This window comes from Equus przewalskii, chromosome 13, assembly GCF_037783145.1.
Source record: "Equus przewalskii isolate Varuska chromosome 13, EquPr2, whole genome shotgun sequence".
Classification (NCBI taxonomy): domain Eukaryota; kingdom Metazoa; phylum Chordata; class Mammalia; order Perissodactyla; family Equidae; genus Equus; species Equus przewalskii.
This window is the reverse complement of record NC_091843.1, coordinates 1,479,848-1,497,364: the sequence shown is the minus strand read 5'-3', so window position 1 is coordinate 1,497,364 and position 17,517 is coordinate 1,479,848. Positions and strand designations below refer to the sequence as shown.

At 51.0% G+C, this 17,517-nt stretch overlaps 1 protein-coding gene across 2 annotated transcripts in view; it reads right to left on the bottom strand.

The window, feature by feature from the left end:
* Positions 1-2,897: 2,897 nt before the first annotated feature.
* Positions 2,898-17,517, bottom strand: part of RASGEF1C (RasGEF domain family member 1C) — an 84,178-nt gene continuing 69,558 nt past the window's right edge. The window contains exons 11-14 of one of the 2 annotated variants that reach the window (XM_070570065.1): positions 17,290-17,385; positions 15,334-15,457; positions 8,405-8,477; positions 2,898-7,998 (exon numbers count right to left, since the gene is read on the bottom strand). In XM_070570065.1, coding sequence (XP_070426166.1) covers positions 7,974-7,998; positions 8,405-8,477; positions 15,334-15,457; positions 17,290-17,385 — 318 coding nt within the window. In that variant the 3' untranslated portion in view covers positions 2,898-7,973. The remainder of the gene's footprint in view (positions 7,999-8,404; positions 8,478-15,333; positions 15,458-17,289; positions 17,386-17,517) is intronic. The other variant, XM_070570064.1, reaches the window with a different exon arrangement.

Sequence of the window (17,517 nt, the reverse complement as noted above, 5' to 3'; positions counted from 1 at the left end):
GCTCTCTCAGGTTTGGGAGTCCCACCCTACCTCCCCCAGTGAATTACTGTAATTTTTTGTTGTACAATGCTTGAATGGAATTTTATGGCTTGTCTCTAGAAATTATTTTTAAAATTCATTTTTTAAATCAAAGTATTACTTGAAAATAATTTATAGTGTTAAAGGGCTTATAACAAAAGCCAGACATCCCTTGTCTCTCCATCCTCTGCATTCTTCCTCCCCCTAGAGGCTCTGTGTGGTAAAGGTTAGGATGGTCACACCTGCCAGGTCTCTCAGTCAGGCTTCTTCTCTGGGAGCCCTGCCCTCCTATTCACTCCAGTCGACACTGGGTGCTCTCTAGATGCTGCCGGGCCGTCTCCCCAGGACCTGCCTTGTTCTCTCCCTGTGTTGGATCCTATGACTGCTGACCCTCATCATCTTCCTTGATTTATTTCCTCATTTTGGTGCACATATCTTGCAGCAGGAGCGTATCCTGATGACAGTGACTGTTGGCAAGGATTTGAGGGGAGGGCCCTGAGTTCTGTTGGGAGCATAGACTAGTACAATCATTCTGGAAAGCAATATTGCAATATTCTGTGAAATTAAGAATATACAGATCCTGTCCGCATGCAGAGAAATCTCCCACAGCTGGAAGTTGGAAGTCCCCTCCCCTCAGATTTTGGAATATATACTTTCTCTCTTTCTGTATGTTAAATTTTAATTGATTAGTTTAATTTTTGAATAGGTAGTACATTGCATGGTTAAAAAGCAGAAAGTCTTTCTCTATTGACCCAGTCCACATCTCCGGAAAGTTAACTATTATTATTAGGTCTTTGTGTATTTTTAAATGTTTTTAAAGTTTTAAAGAGATTTTTAATGTAATATAAGCAAATGTAAAGATCATTGCTGAGCTAACATCTATGCTAGTCTTCCTTTGTTTTATATGTGGGATGCTGCCACAGCATGACTTGATGAGCAGTGTGTGGGTCCATACCTGGGATCTGAACCTACGAACCCTGGGCCACTAAAGCAGAGCAGGCAAATTAACCTCTATGCCACCAGGCCGGCCCCTACTTTCCTATTTATTGACTCTTGGGTTATTTCCAACGTTTTGCCTTCAGTGCGGCAATGAACAGCCTTATGCAGGCTTATTCTTTAGGAGGTGTGCAAGCGAGATGGTGAGATAAATTGCTAGAGGTGGAATTGCTGTGTCACAGCACACATGTATTTGTAATTTTGATGAAAATGGCCAAATCCACTCCCATTGGAGTGTATCAGTCTACACTCCAAGCAGCAATGTTGGAGTGCAAGCCCACACAATGTTACAAACTGTTTTTCTGTCAAGCTAAGAGGTAAAAGCAGTGCGCCAATGTGGTCTTCTGAGTGAGACTGAGCATTTCTATCACCCATGAGCATCTTTTCAAAATTTTGAGTCATTTGCAATTCCTCTTCTGTCAACAGTTGTAATCTCTTGCCCATCCTTCTGTTGGATAGGCCATCTTCCCATTTCCTTTTGAATCATCTCAGTCAGACTTTCACCCCCGACGTTTCCCTGGAACACCTCCTGTTGAGGCCACTGTTGACGTCTGTGTTGACAACCCACAGGTCAGCAATTGGCTCTTGTCTTATTTGACTTCTCAGCAGCACTTGACACAGCTGACGGGCCCCTCCTTCTTGGATCTTTCTTTATCAGCTTCTGTCTCTTCCTTGATTTTCCTCTTAACTTCTAGAAACTCCTTTTCAATGTCCTTTGATGCATCTGCCTTATTTCCTCAACCTCTAAACATTCGAATGCCCCAAGGCTCAGTTATCTTCTCTCGGTACCCTACTCCACAGATGCTTTATCCAGGCCCCTGGCTGTGTAAGCAACCTGCACATGGAAACCGTCCAGAGTTACGTATCCAGGCCTGATCTCCCCTGTGAACCCTGGAATCCTGTCATTCCGATCCATTCTCAGTGTCTTCACTGGGCTGTCTAATGGATATCTCAAACTGAACATGCTCCAAATCAAATTCCTGATTTTCCTTTCCACTCTTGCTCCTTTCCCAATCTTCCCACATCTCAGTAAATGGCAACTCCATTCCTCCATTCACTGAGGCCCAAAAACCTTGGAGTCAGCCTTGACCCCTCACTTTCTCTCACATTTGACTTCCACCTCATCAGCAAACCCTATTGCCTTTACCTTCGAAATATGTCCCCTATCCGGCCCCCTTTGCCCCCTCCACTGTGGCCCAGCCTGCCTCTTCTCTCACCAGCTTCATGTCAGCAGCTCCTAGTAGGGTCTCCTTGCTAAGTGCCTTGGTGTGTGAGATTCAGTGAGTAACTGAGAGACAGATTTAGACAGAGAGGCTGTACATGCTAGCATTAAGCCATGTTGATTTAGACTGTGCTCTGCATTGCTGTATGTTATTTATGTTCCAATCCAAAAGGGTAAATAATTATTAAAGTAAGTAGAGTGTAATTGTCCACAAAAGCAATAGGAGTAAAGAAATTTATTGGAGAGCTTTCTGCATCGCTTGGCTACACTGATCTTAGTGTTGTACTTAGCCGCTCGCTGTCAGCCCATCCTGTGTGCTAGCGCAGGCCAGGAGAACGCACCAGTCTCCCCTCTGGGCTCCAAGAAGGAGTTAAGGCTTGGCTCCTCCCCAGCTGGGAGCCTCTGACTGAGCTCTCCAGGCTCTGGCCTGGGCTGGGAGCAAAATCCACAGGAACAGGAATAAAGTAATCACTGGTTACTTCTCCATTATGCAAATATTGTGCTAACAGATTTCTTCTTTAGGATAGATTACAAAAGTAGAACTATTGAGGTAAAAGACATCAAAGAGATCCTTCTAAAACGGACCATGTTACTCCCTGTATTAGTCTGGATTCTCCAGAGAAACCAATAGGAGACATGACAGAAGATAGACAGACAGATAGACAGATGATAGAGATTTATTATAAGAAGTTGGCTCACATGATTATGGGGGATGAGAAGTCCCACGATCTGCTCTGTGCAAGCCGGAGAGCCAGGAGAGCCAATGGTGCAGAGTCTAATCCAGATTCAGGAGAGGCACAATGTCCCAGTTTGGAAACAGGCAGAGACAGCATGAATTCTGTTACTCCACTTTTTGTTCTATTCGTGCCTCCGACTGATGGGCTGAGGCCCGCCCACGTTGAGGAGAGCTATCCGCTTTACTGAGTCCACTGATTGATTCGAACGTCAGTCTCACCCAGAACCACCCTACAGACACACCCAGAACAATGTTTAACCAAATATCTGGGCCCCCTGGCTCAGTCAAGTTGACAGATAAAATTAACTACCCATCCACCCCTGAAACTCTTCAGGGGCCCCCAGACCCTTCATGGTCAGCTTCAAGCTGCTGGGTCTGCCCCGTGGGGTCCCTCACCATCTGGCCTCTGCTGGCCTTTCCCGCCCCTGCTTTCTGCCCCACACACCGCTGTCTGTCTCCTCCGTCTTTGTTGAAGTATTCTCTCAGCTTGCGCACGTGGGGACGGTCTGTTGGTCAACATGAGGGTTCTAGCTTATTGCCTCAGGTCTGCTCATTCCCAGTTAATCTTTCCACCTCTCTGTTCCAACCTGGAGGCCCAGGTGGGATGCCAGAGGAGAATGGCGTCAGGCAGCCGCTCAGCCCTTGGGCAAGGGCCTGATTGTGGCTGAGAGGCCTCTCGTGCTTGTATTTCCAGGTGTCCCTGTGGGACGTCTCTCGGCCCAGGGCCCCAGGCCCCCACCTAAGTCCTGAGAACTGAAAGTGAAGCCGTTTTCACTGAAGACGTTGTGCAGCTGGGCCTGCCCCTCACAGCACGGGTGCCGTGACAAAGGATGACACGATGGGACGTGAGCCTGCTCCCTTCTGCTGCTGGGGACGACACATGACTGCCCGGCAGGGCCCACGGAAGGGAGTGGGGAGCTAGGGGGAGTGGGAGCTTTGTCTTAAACACAATGACACATCAGGGGGTACTGGGGGCTCAGGGACCCAGAAAAGAGGAGGGGCAGGAGCGGAGGACAGACCTGTGTCACTGTGTCTGTGCTTGCGGGAGACCTGGCGGCCTGTCGGAGCCCCCTTGGCTCCTCCGCACCCTCAGGAGCAGAGCTCTGGAGCCCACGGACCCTCATAGGGGCAGGCCCGTCCCTGTGAGCTGGGTGTCCTCGGGCCATGGCTTTGCCTTTCTGAACTCCTGCTTCGTCACTTGCCCAGTGGACGGTGAGAGCACCTCCCTCGTGGGGTTTGTTAGGCTGTGTGTGGTGCCAGGCCTGGAGCTCGGCGCCGGCGAGGGAAGTGTTTGCATTTCGGTGCAGTGGAGCCCCAGCTGAGGGACACCCGGCCGCAGCTCTTGACTGAGGGACGGCTCCTCGCCCCGCGACCCACTGGCGGGCTGTGTCGGTGCAGTTAGAGACCGGGGAGGGCGCCCCGCCCTCAAGAACCTCATATGCACCCTGCAGTGTGAGGGACGCAGTGGCCTGAGGTCTGGGGGGGGGGGGAGGCGGTCTGTGGTGTCCCCTGGGGTTACCTGGAGTCCTGCCCTGGAGGGACAGACAGGTTCTGCAGAGGCCTGGTGTGGCTGGGGTACAGGGCTGAGTCGCTGGTCGTGAGAGGGATGCCCTCGCTCAGGGAGCTTGGCGGGGTGGGGGCTGGTGGGAGTGTGGCTCCAGTGATGGGCGATGTGGGGCCGTGGTTTCAGAGGAGGTGCGGAGCACCCGTGTGAGAACAGGCCGATTCGGAACCCCAGCCAGGCCCAGGGGCCTCCGAGGCAAAGCCGTCAAGGATGTCCTCCTGTCCCCCACCCCCACTGTTCCCTCTCTGCAGGGCTGGGGAAAAGCACTAGGAGAGACCCCGGCCCCGCCCTCTCCCTGGCCTCCTGGGCGCAGTGGGGCTGCTGGCTGTTCCCATGCCCGGTGTCTGGCACCCAGATGCCTGCCTCGTGGCTGAGCTGGGTGGCTTCAAACCCTGTGCTGTGGGTCGGGGGTCTGCGTCACCAGCGCTGTGCTGGGCCTCACGGGCGTTAGTCTTGGGCACCACCAGTGCTGCTGACACCTGCCCCACAGGCGTGGGACCCACCTTCGGAGTCCCTGTGGGCCATCTGACTTGGCCATAGGGACTGAGACCAGGAGAGCAAGAGGACAAAGGGACCTTTGCAGGGAAGGGCCACGAGTCCTGGATGTGGCTAAGGAACCGTCTGTGTGGCTGTGAGCTGAGCACCATCCCTCTCTGGGCTCTGAGGCTGCACCTGGAGAAGTGGCACCATGATCCCCACCTGGGGGGCTGCTGGGTGGGTAGTCTGAGAGAAGCCCCACTTCTGGCCGCACAAGGTCTGCCATCCAGAGGCTGCTCAGGGAGGTGGAGACCAGGTTCAAGGGCCCCTTGGATGAACCGGAGACACAAACACACTCAGCCCGAGTCCCCTTGGCCCTGCGTCCTCTGCGAGGCTGGCCGTGGGCTGTCTCCTTCTCTCTTGCCCTGAACCCTCTTCCAACTTGGGGTGAGCCCAGACCTCACCTTGACATCTCCCCTGACACGCATTCTGCACTGGGTCACCCAGAGTGGGCAGGCTGGAGGGGGCAGGCGTGGAGGAGGGGCCGCATGTTAGGAATCCCACTCCAGAAGACAGGCCTTAAACCTGAGGCTGCTTCTCTGACGAGATTGACAAGGTGGGAATAGCATGCCAGGTGGTGGGAACAGCATGTGCAAGGCCACAGAACAGGAAACGATGTTTCCTTTGCATTGGGGCTGCAGGCCCAGCAGCAATAGGGCTGTAGCCCTGCCCTGGTAGCACTGACAAGCTTGACCTGCCTCCTGGTGTAACCACTGGAGTTTCAATGGTAGGCCCTGAACTGCTTTCTCCAACACCCTTCCCTCACGTTCCCCGCAGCCTGGGAGGAGGCGGCTACAATCTCCTGGCAGGAGATGCAGAGGGCTGAGCTGGGCCTCGGCTGCTGGGGGCACGGCTGCGAAGAGACATCTGGGGGCTGGCCTTGGAGAAAGAGCTGGAGCCTGGGCCTGGGTGAGGGATCGCATGAGGAGGGGAGGGCACCGTGGCCAGCTGCCCCCAGGTCCCTCAGCCTCAACGGATGCCTCCCCTCGCTGAGCATCCTGGGGTTCCCTCACAGGCGCCTGTACCAAGTTGCTCAGGGATAAGGAGCTGGAGCCAGGCGACTGGCAAGGCCTGGGCCCTTGGGTGGCCTGGGAGGCCCCTGCAGAGTGTCCTGTTTCCCCAAGGCTGGGTGGGAGACAACCTCCTCTGTGGGAGCTGGGCCCCGGGCAGGCCTCCCAGAGCTCCATGGGCATCGGACCTGGACCTGCCATCATGCGTCTCTGAGGCTGGCCTGACTCCTTCGCACCACATGCTCCTGCTCCTGACAGGCAGTGCTCAGTGTGACTGGGAGGCAGGGACAGTCCCTGCTGACGTTTGCAGAGGGTCCTGTCTAATGTTGCCCCAGGGGATGCCAGGCACCAAGGGAGCATGTTGGGTAGGGAGGAAGGGATGAGGAGACATCTAGCCAGCTCCTGGGACCCTCCAGGCCCCTGCTGGGATCTGAGTATGGTGTGAGGTGGGTGGAAGCCTGAGCTCAGTGGCAGCCTGGCCCCCGCCCTGCCACCTGCTCCCTGCACCACTCACCCTCTCTCTGGGGGCTCAGATGGGAAGGGGGGAAGCTCTTGGGGCTTGACCCTAACATGCAGCGGTCCCACACCTCTGCCAGGCTGCCAGGCTGCCAGGCTGCCAGGCTCTTCCGGGGCCTGGCCGAGGTCCCGGCTCGGTTCACCAGGCAGAATTCCCTGCGTCAGCGGAGGCGCCTGAGGTGCTGAGTGCCTATGCTGAAGCCATGGCGCCAGGACAGGCAAGTCTGGTACCTAGCGGGCCCAGCCCCTGAGCGGCCTGACGTGGCCAGCAGCTGGCCAGGGTGGGTCAGTGTCCCCCAACATACCCTGCTGTGCCCGGCAGGGCCTGACCTGCGTGACACATCACCCTCCCTGACTTCCTGGCTGGGTGACCTGGTCACATGCCGGGTGGGGGCTCAGCAGCTCCATGACCACTGCTTCCCGGCACAGAAGCTTGACTCGGTGTGTGAGGGGCTGGGGGGGGCCCATGAGAGGAGCCTCCCCTCCCACTCCCCAAGAAGAGAGGCGTCTGGCCGCACAGGCTGTCAGTATCCATTCGCCAGGTCCTGTCAGCACAACGTAGGGTCTGTGGGGAGGGAATGGCCACCACGTCCCCCTCCTGACCCCTGGGAAACTGAGCGTGGAAACTGCCTGCCTCCTGGCGGAAGCTCACCTCACGCCCATGGGTGAGAGACACGGTGTGGACGTGGACATGCAGGGTGTACTCATGTGTGTTTATACCGGCTCTGAAGTTTACAATGTACTGTACGTGTTGTCAGCTCTGTGACTCAGATTTGTCCGGTGACCTGCATCAGATCTGTCACCAAAAAGCCATCCCCTGATACCAGCAGGATCCAGAAAGGGGGTGCACATGGCTTCAGAAAACAGCCATGGCGAGGGGCAGGGTAGGGTCCATCCTAGAATGGCAGGGGCCCTGGGGGCTCTGGTCCCTTTCACATCACTGTGATGCCTGCTGGAGAGGTGGGGGCTCCCAGGCCACCTGGAAACAGACTGGGTGTCGGCCTCTGTGGCACATGTCACCCAGTGACATCAAGACTGCCGTCGTCCAACACTTTGGGGCCGTGCTGTGTCCTTGCCAAGGATGGACAAACTGACCAGCAATGTGACCTGCTGTCACATTGTCCTGAAGGCAGGGCCCCCATGGCAGGTGCCATCCACACGTCTGGAGGCCCAGGCCCTGCCAGGGCTGAGGTTCCACAAAAGGAAAAAGGTCTCCTGTGCCACGTGGTCGCTGTGGTGGCGCCAGGCCACAGGTTCACGGTTTGCGAAGCAGTGAGGCACCAACACCCCTGCCTTGCGCTGGGCCGGCTGAGGCAGGGCTGCAGAAGCCTGCTGCTGACTTCCTCCGCTCCTCCTCCTGCAGCTCAGCGCTTCTCACGTCTTCCCCAAAATAGAAGACCTGCCGATTGAAAGGTGCCGAGGGTGGGGAGAGCCTGCCGCGGCCAGGCCATACTGCCCTCCAGCACTGGCCTCCCGCCCTGGGTGCTGTGCAATCCTCCGGGCTCGGTCCTCAAGGCCCACTGCTGTGGATCGTTTCCCACCTCTGCTTGGCTTGGGTTAACAGGCCCAACAAGCAGGAGATGGCGTGAGTCTCACATTATGGTGTGAGAACAGGGACTAGGGGTTTCTGGCCCTGGGACACGTCTTGACCGCCCGCAGGGGCAGCCTGTGGTCCTAGCCTCCTCTCCTACCCCAGCCCTTGAGTTCTGCCCCCACTCCTAAGACCCTGGCCTGACCTGCCCACCTCCCGTGGGCTGAGACGCAGGCATTGCGGCCACCCAGCCCGGCGCGGCGCACAGACTCACCTTAGAGACTTCCACCTCTCTCTTTCTGTTTGGTTCTCTGGGCTCTCGCTTTCATAAGAAGCCAGATAAAGACCTAGTCAGAAAATGAAGTAAAATTAGGCAATTGTGGTTGATGATGATAATCTATTTTATACAGAGTCTGAATTGCTTTAAGTTTTTACATCAAACTTGTTGCTGGGAGGTAATTGTAGGTTCACGTGCAGTTGTAAGATACACAGAGCCATCAGTGTACCCCTTACCCGCTTTCTCCCAATGGCAACCCCTTGGAAAACTACAGGACAGGCTCAGCACCAGGATATTGACGCGGATACTGTCCAGATGCAGACATCTCATCACCATGAGGATCCCTTATGTAGCCTTTCATGGCCCCACCACTTTCCTCCCATCTCCACCCCTTTCTGATCCCCTGGCAACTACTAATCAGTTCTCTATGTCTGTATTTGGTCATTTCAGGAATATGATATTCATAAATGGAATCGTACAATATGTAACCTTTTGGGGTTGGCTCTTTCCACTCAGTGTAATTTTCTGGAGGGTTGTCCATGCTGTAGGGTATACCAGGACTTCATGCCTGTTTGGTGCTGAATAGTATTCTATGGTGTGGATATACTACAGTTGGTTTACTGTTCACCCACTAAAGGACATCTGGGCTGTTTCAGTGTTCGGTTGTAACATGCTAAGCTGCTATCAGTGTTGGTGTATGGGTTTCTGTGTGAACGTAAGTATTCATTTCTCTGGAATAAATAAAAGCCCAAGAGTACAACTGCTGTCGTATAGGAGCTGCATAGTTTTTTTTGTTTGTTTATTTATTTATTTTTAAAGATTTAATTTTTCCTTTTTCTCCCAAAGCCCCCCGGTATATAGTTGTGTATTTTTAGTTGTGGGTCCTTCTAGTTGTGGCATGTGGGACACCACCTAGCATGGCTTGATGAGCAGTGCCATGTCCGCGCCCAGGATTCAAACTGGCGAAATCCTGGGCTGCCGAAGCTGAGCACGTGAACTTAACCACTCAGCCACGGGGCCGGCCCCACTGCCTACGTAGTTTTATAAGAATTCCTGAAGTTCTACATCCTGAAGGTTTTCTCTTGCTTTTTTTCCTAAAGTTTTATAGTTGTACATTTTCTATTTGAGTCTGTGATCCATTTTGAGTTAATTTTTGTGTAAGGCTTAGGATGAGGTTCATTTTTTGGTTTATGGATGTCCAAACGCCCCAGCACCACTTGTCGCGAAGGCCATCACTCCTCCACTCACTTGCTTCCGCACCTTTGTCAAAAATCACTGGGCGCATTTGTGCAGGTCTACTCCTGGGTCCGTTGTTCTGGCTCATTGACCCGTGTGCCTGTCTTGTCAAGACCACGCTCTCCTGATTCCTGTAGCCATATAACAGCAGCTTTCATATGGGGTAGAGTGATTCTTCCCAGTTTATTCTTCTTTTTCAAAATTGTTTCAGCTATTCTAATTCCTTTGTCTTTCCATGCAAATTTTAGAATAATCTTGTCTATATCCGTAAAAAATCCTGCTGGAATTTTGATAGGAATTGCATTAAACCTGTACTTAACTTTGGGGAGGAGAATTGATATGTTTGCCATGTAGAGTCTCCCAATTCATGAACGTTCCGTCTCTTCATTTGTTGAGCTCCTTGATGTCTTTCATTAGCATTGTGTAGTTTTTAGCATGTCAATCTGGTCCACGTGTTGCTAGATTTACACTTAAGTATTTCATTTTTTGAGCAATCATAAATGGTACTGTATTTTTAATTTCGGTGTCCACATATTCATTGTTAATATATAGAAACACAATAGATTTTTGCCTGTTTATCTTACATTCTGTGACTTTTGCTGAACTCAGTTCTAGGAGTTTTTGTAGATTCTTTGGGATTTTTTTACATCTTCTGCAAATAGGGACAGTGTTAATTCTTCATCTCTGATCTGTATGTCTTTATTTCTTTTTCTTGCCTTTTGCACGCACTAGCTCTCCCATTACTGTGCTGAATAAGAGTGGTGAGGGTAGACATCCTGCCTCGCTCCCCATCTCAGGTGGAAAGCAGACAGTCTTTCGCCATTAAATATGATGTTAGCTGAAGGGGTTTTGTGGATACAATTTATCAAGTGGACAAATTCCTTCTATTTTTATGATTTCCTGAGAATTTTTCCCATGCATGGTTGTTGAAATTTGTCAAATGCTTTTTCTACACCGATTGATGTAATCAAATGATTTTTCTCATTTAACCTGTTAATTTGGTGGATTACATTGATTGCTTTTCAAATATCGAACAGGCTTGCATCTCTGCAATAAACCCACTTGGTCATGATGTATAATTATTTTTAATATATTGCCAGATTCTATTTGCTAATGTTTTGTTAGGGAATTTTTGCATCTATATTCATGAGGGATATTGATCTGTGTTTTCTTTTTTTATCCTATCTTTGTGTAGTTTTGGTATCAGGCTAATATTGGCTTCCTAAAATGAATTGGGAAGTTCCCACTGCTTCTATTTTTTGAAAGAGATTGTGCAGAATTTGTATTAATTCTTCTTTAAAAGTTTAATAGAATTCTCTAGTGTAACCATCTGGGCTTACAGATTTCATTTTTGGGTGTGCTTTTTTGTTTTTGTGAGGAAGGTTGTCTCTGAGCTAACATCTGCCCATCTTCCTCTATTTTATGTGGGATGATGCCACAGTGTGGCTTGACCAGTGGTGCTCGGTCTGTGCCCAGGATCCGAACCTGTGAACCCCGGGCTGCCGAAGCAGAGCACACGAACCTAACTGCTACACCACTGGGCTGGCCCTGTTTTTGAGTATTTTTAATAGTCAATTCCCATAATATTATAGGGCTATTCAAATTATCATTTGTGGTAATTTGTGTTGTTTGAGGAATTTGTCCATTTCATCTAACTTGTCAAATTTATGTGCATAGAATTGTTCATAGTATTTCCTTATTAGCCTTTTGACGTTGGCAGAGTCTGTAGTAACACCCCTTGTTTCATTCCTGATATTAGTAATTTCTGTCTTCTCTCTCTTTTTCTTTGTCAAGAGGTTCTTTGCTAGAGGATGGGAATTTTTTTGTTCTTTCCAAAGAACCAGCTTTTTGTTTAATTGATTTTCTTTATTGTTCTGTTCTCCCTTTCACTGATTTCTGCTCTCTGGTGCTTTTATTTCCTTCCTTCTGCTGCGTTGGGATTATTTCACTCCTCCTTTTCTAGGCTCTGAGATGGGAACTTAGATAACTGATTTGAGTATTTTCCTTTTTTCTGACATATGCATTCAGTGCTGTGAAATTTCTTTCCCTCAGCCCTTCTTTAGCTGCATCCCACAAATTTTGATTGTATTTTCATTTACTTCAGTTATTTCTTGATTTCCCTTGAGACTTCTTCTTTGACTCATGGATTATTTAGAAACATGTTGTTTAGATTCTCAGTGTTTGGAGATTTTCCTGTTGTCTTATTTAACTGATTTCTAGTTTGATTCCATTGTGATCAGAGAACACACTTTATGATTTCAATTACTTCAATTTTTTGCAGTTTATTTTATGTGGCTCAGGATATGGTCTATCTTGGTATATGTTCCATGGGCAGTTGAAAAAATGTGTCTTCTGTAAATGTGTAGTCGTGTGGAATGTTCTGTAACGTTGATTAGATCCTGTTGTTTGATGGTATGGTGAGTTCTTCGATGTTTTTGCTGATTTTCTGTCGAGTTGTACTATCAACTGTTGAGAGAGGGGCATTGAAGTCTCCAACTATATTGTGGATCTGTTTATTTCTCCTTTAAGTTCTATCAGTTTTTGCTACATAAATTTTGCAACTCTGTTTTTGGTGGATACCCATTTAGGATTGCTATGTCTTCTTGGGAGACTGACCCTTTTGTTATTGTATAATGTTCCTCTCTGTCTCTGTAAATTTTCTTCCCTCTGATATTAATATTGCCATTCCTCCTTTCCTTTGATTAATGTTTCCCCATCCTTTTAGTTTTTAACCTGGCTGTATTATTATATTTGAAATGAGTTTCTTGTAGACAGCATATTATTGGGTCATGGCTTTAATTTACTCTTCCAATCTCTGTCTTTTACTTGGTGTATTAGACCATTTACATTTAATATAATTATTGATAGGGCTTAAATCTGACATTTTGTTCATTTTTTTTTTTTGGTTTTTGTGTGTTCTCTCTTTGTTTTGTTTCTGTTTTATTTTTCCTCCTGGAGGTTGCCCAAACAGTTTTTAGAATTCAATTTTGACTTATCTCTACTAAACTCCTGAAGGATATTTTCACTGGATATAGAATTATGGGTTGATAGTTATTTTATTTCAGCATTCGAAAAGAGTGCCATTGCCTTCCAGCCACCATAGTTTCTGATGAGAAATCAGATGTCATTTGAATTGTTTTTCCCCTACAGGTAAAGTGTCATTTCTTTCTCAATGCTTTCAAGATCTGTTTCCTTTTCTTTGGTTTTCAGAAGTTTGACTACAATGTGTCTTGGTGTGGGTTTCTTTGGGTTTATTTTGTTTGGGATTCACCCAGCTTCTTGAATCTTCAGGTTTGTGTCTTTTCCAGATGTGAGAACTTTCCAGCCACTACTTCTTCTATTACTTTTTCAACCCTGCCTTCTTTGTCCCCCTCCTTCCTAGACTTTGATGATAGGGGTGTTAGATCTTTTGTTATAGCCCCACAGAGGCTCTTGAGGATCTGTTGTTCAGATTGTATGATTTCTATTGTTCTGTCTTCCAGCTCACTGATTCTTTCCTCTGTCCTCTCCATTCTGCTGTTGAGCTCATCTACTCAGTTTTTATTTCAGTTATTGTAGTTTTCAGTTCTAAAATTTCCATTTGGCTCTTCCTCATATCTTCTGTTTCTTTGCTGAGACTTTCTGTATTTTTATTTGCTTCAAGAAGCCTCAAGGCTGACTGGATTGCCAGGAGGGCCCTGCCAGGGGAGGCCTGGAGCTGAGGGCCCGGGGGCACTTCTGTCAGAGGCTGTGAGGCAGTCAGGGCTCAATACATCTGAGGTCTCTTTTGCTTTTCTCTGCTTTTTGGGGGTGGGGGGAGGGACAGGAGAAAGAGAGGGTCAAAATGAGAGGTGTTCCTCTCTTAGGGCGCTCCAGAAGGGCTAGGCTCTTATCTGTATGTTCACAGCAGAATTGCTGACTGGCACACATCAGACTCTCTAGAAATCCTGAGACTCAACGAGTGAATGAAATGCCCCTTTCTCTCTTCCCCTACACTCCCCCTGCCCCTCTCCTAAGGTGCCTTTGACACATCTTATTGCCCAAGTTCCATGAAGAGGTCAGTGGCTAATGACAACAATCATCATAACAACTAGTGTAGGAGGTTTAATAGCAGCCCAGAGAATCCTGGTCCTGTGACCATGTTACTATCTACGGCCTAAAGAGACTCTGCAGATGAGATTAGCTAAGGAAGTGGAGCAGGGAAGATGATCCTGGATTACCCAGGCTGGGCCCTAAGTGCAGTCATTAGTGTCCTAAGAGGGAGACTTGACTACAGGGGAGAAAAGATGATACAACGGAAGAAGCAGAGGCTGGACTGATGCGATTCAAAGATGGAGGGGGGGGCCGGGAGCCAGGGGTACAGGCGGCCCTTAGAAGTCCTGAAGAACCAGGAAATGGATTCTCCCCTCAGACCCTCCAGAAATACCCAGCTCTAATATCTTGACTTTAGCCCAGTGGAACTGATTTCAGACTTCTAACCTCTATAACTGTAAGAGGATAAATTCGTGTTGCTTTGAGCCACCAAGTTTGCAGTGATTTGTTACAGCACCAATAGGAAACAGATACAACTAGTATCATGGAGTGTAGTCCCATAGGCTTTGCCTATGCCAATTTAAGGAATTCTCATTGTGGCCCTGGGAAATATGTTCTCTCCTCACTTTATAGATGCAGCAGTGGACGCTCAGAGAGGGTGAGGAACCTGCACAGGGTCACACAGCTCACTGGGGTGGTAGCAGCCCAGGCTTGTTGATGAATACATCAGGTTGCTGAGCTTCTTGTGTGAGGGGAGGGACTCCACATGCAGGTGAGAGCCCCACCAAAAGGCTTCAAAATGAATAATAATATGGCAAAGTTGAAAGTATTAATAATTCAGAAATAAAATCATTAAACAATACTTCCCCTTAATTTTTTATTTTTGGCAGAACATCTTCTCCTGAGTATGGGTGTGGGTCCTTCTGTAAAATGCTTGCTGTGGCAAGGAGCCAGGCCTCTGGCATGCTGAGTGGGGGCCTCTCAGGGTGGTTCAAGAGTGTCCTAGACCCAGAGAGCAGCTAGCCATGGGGCCACACTGCCCCCACAGGGACGATCAGCTCAGGCCCAGATGACCAGTTGCTTCTCCAGCACTCCTCTTCCTGGAGGAGGGAGTCCTGGAGGATGCTCACTGAGCAAATTCAGAAGCAAATGTGCTGTATCTGACAAACGACCAGGTGGGAACGCTGGTCTGCTGGAGGGATGGACAGCAATGGCACTCTGGAGAAAGGGTGTCTGCTCTCATGCTGCTGTGCACCACACACACACACACACACACACGTGCACGCACATCAGCTGTGGAAAGATCCATGAGCCCAGTGCTCTGCCAGCCCCGTGTGACCCTGGGAGGGCAGTTCTTATCATCACCCCCACTTCACTGATGAGGAAAGTGGGTCATACAGAGGCATGGTTCAGATTTATGATGCCCAACAGCGTCCAAGCTGTGTCCAGCGGGACGCCTGGCCCTGGAGTCCCAACCCACAGCTCCTCGGGCCCTGTCCTGTGCTCTGAGGGTGGCAACCATCCAGCTGGGGGATGCAGCCTTCTCTGCTCCCTCCTGGAGCCAGCAAATGTGGGTACGGTGCGTTCTGCTTAGAGCAGGGGCCCTGAATGGCGATGTGACTATGAGACCACCCAAGAGTCCCGTAGCCGGGGGTCAGGGAGGCCGTGGGCCACCTTACCATCCTCGCTGAAGATGGGGGCGCTGTGCAGGTAGTGGATGATGCTGCGGTCTTGTTCGAAGGGACACTCTACTTGTTTCCATGTGATGAACTCTCCAACCTGCTTGGCCAGCTCCAGAAATTTCTGCCAGGGTCACAGAGACACAAAGTGGGTGCCCCCCAGTGCCTGGAGGTCACCTGTGAGACTGGGCCCTGGCCGGGCTCTCTCATCACTCTCAGTGAGGCCCACCTCTGGGGCAGGCAGGACCACTGGGAAATAAATGACCGAATCACCCATCGGGAAAACCCAGGTGGTTGTCACGTCTCCTCTTTCCCCCTGAGGAATCCCCGCACCTGACACTCGGGCTCACCAGGCGCTCTCTTCGTGGGAGAGAGCAGCCAGCTGGGCCGCTGGCTGGCTGCGCATCTCAAGGGGACTATTACTTTAGCTCCATTCCATTTGTTTTTGTGGTCATCCTTACTTATGACAAGTGATATGGCCCTACGTATGACACGTTTGTTTATTTAGAGAATGATGCAAAAAACTTTAAATAAATATATTTAAATAAAATTTAAGGAAATTCATTTAAGTAGAATTTTCAGTAAATTCTGGTGGCCAGCTCCAGCTCGCACTGCCTGTGCCTCGATCTGGGGCCACAGGAGCACCTTGCAGTCTTGCCTCTCCCACCCTGGCCTCAGTTCTGAGGACTGGTTCAAGAAGGGCAAAGACAAGGGCTCCCACACCTGGTGTGCTTTGGGGTCCCCTGGGCCCTGCAGCCTCACCCTAGCCTAGTCTCTCACGTGGCCTCACGGGACTGCCCCCCAGGATGCAGAGCCTTGGCCACCTCTGGACTGGACTTCTCCAGCTACACTGGCCCTCAGGGGTCACCAGCCCTGTGGGCAGTATGTGAAGGTCTGTGGGGTATCTGTGTGAGGCCCCAAAGCAGAGGTGACTCCAGCCAAAGGGCCCAGGTGTTGGCCGGGGGCCCTGTCAGCAGGGGACACCTGCAGAGGCCTTGGTGGGCCTCGAAGCATGTCCGTCCCTCCTGGCCCCTCTGTGCGGCCGTGGTTGGAGCCCCGTTTTGCAGAGGGAGAGACTGAGACTCAGAGAGCAAGGGGCCAGCCCAGGACTGCCTGCCCCTTGGAGATGGAGGCTGGGTGGGGCCTGCCCTCCTGTGGGAGAAGAGCCGCTCCTTACAGATTGGGAGAGCACACTGCGGCGTGGCGTGCTCTGCCTGTCTGACGCAGCTACCTCCTGCCGCATTGCCCCATGCCCTCAGGGCTCCTGGGCCTCCGCCCCCACCATACCTAGCCTACCAGCCACTCTGAGACACGTGTGCTGCGTGGGCCTGTGTAGAGGGTTGGGACACAGAGCAGATCAGCCTGGCCCTGCTTCTGAGGAGCTTGAGAACTGGAGTGCTGTGACCAAAGGATGTCCAACCTGCTGTGCATGGGCCTCCCTCTGCCTGGGAGGTCAAGGAGGGCTTCCTGGAGGAGAAGACACTTGAGCTGATAGTGGCGAGCATCTGCAGAGGGAGAAGAATCTTTCCTTCTGCTCCCTCTGCCTTCTGCCTGACCAATTCCTCCTGCTGTTCAGGGCCCTGCCTTTGGGAGGCCTCCCCGGCCCTGTGCACTGTGCCCGTGTGCAGCCACTGTCACGGCACCTCGCCAGTTGTCACTGTGGCCCTGCAGGGCTGTCTTCCTTACCAGGCTGGTGCTCCTCAAGGGCTGAAAATGAGTCTGCTTTGCCTGTTCTGGGCACAAGGCCCACACGGAGCGGGAGTCAGTGCCTCATGGGCCTTGGTCTCCCCCTCTGGACAATGTAGGTGGGGGGACTCTGATGACCCCACCTCAGGGCCGGCTGTGAGTGGCTGGCTGCACTCCTCTCGGGGACCCTTTAGTCCAACTGTTCAGGGCTGGTGCGCCTGCTTGGGGGCTTTTACTGGCCTGTAACCCACAGGGGCTCCAAGATCCTACCTCGAAGTTGACATGCCCACTGGGGAGGCGGTTGGCACAGCCCTCGTTCAGGAAGTAGATGTCTTTGATGAACAGGCTGAAGAAGGGAATGACGATCTGGAAGGGAGACGCTGCAGGTTGGCCCTTGGCTGGCCTCCCTGCAGGGCCGCCCGGGCAGGAGGCAGCCTCGCCAGCAGCCACCTGCCCCAGGGACCTTGGGCGCAACCCCGAGGCAGGGGCTGGAGAGAC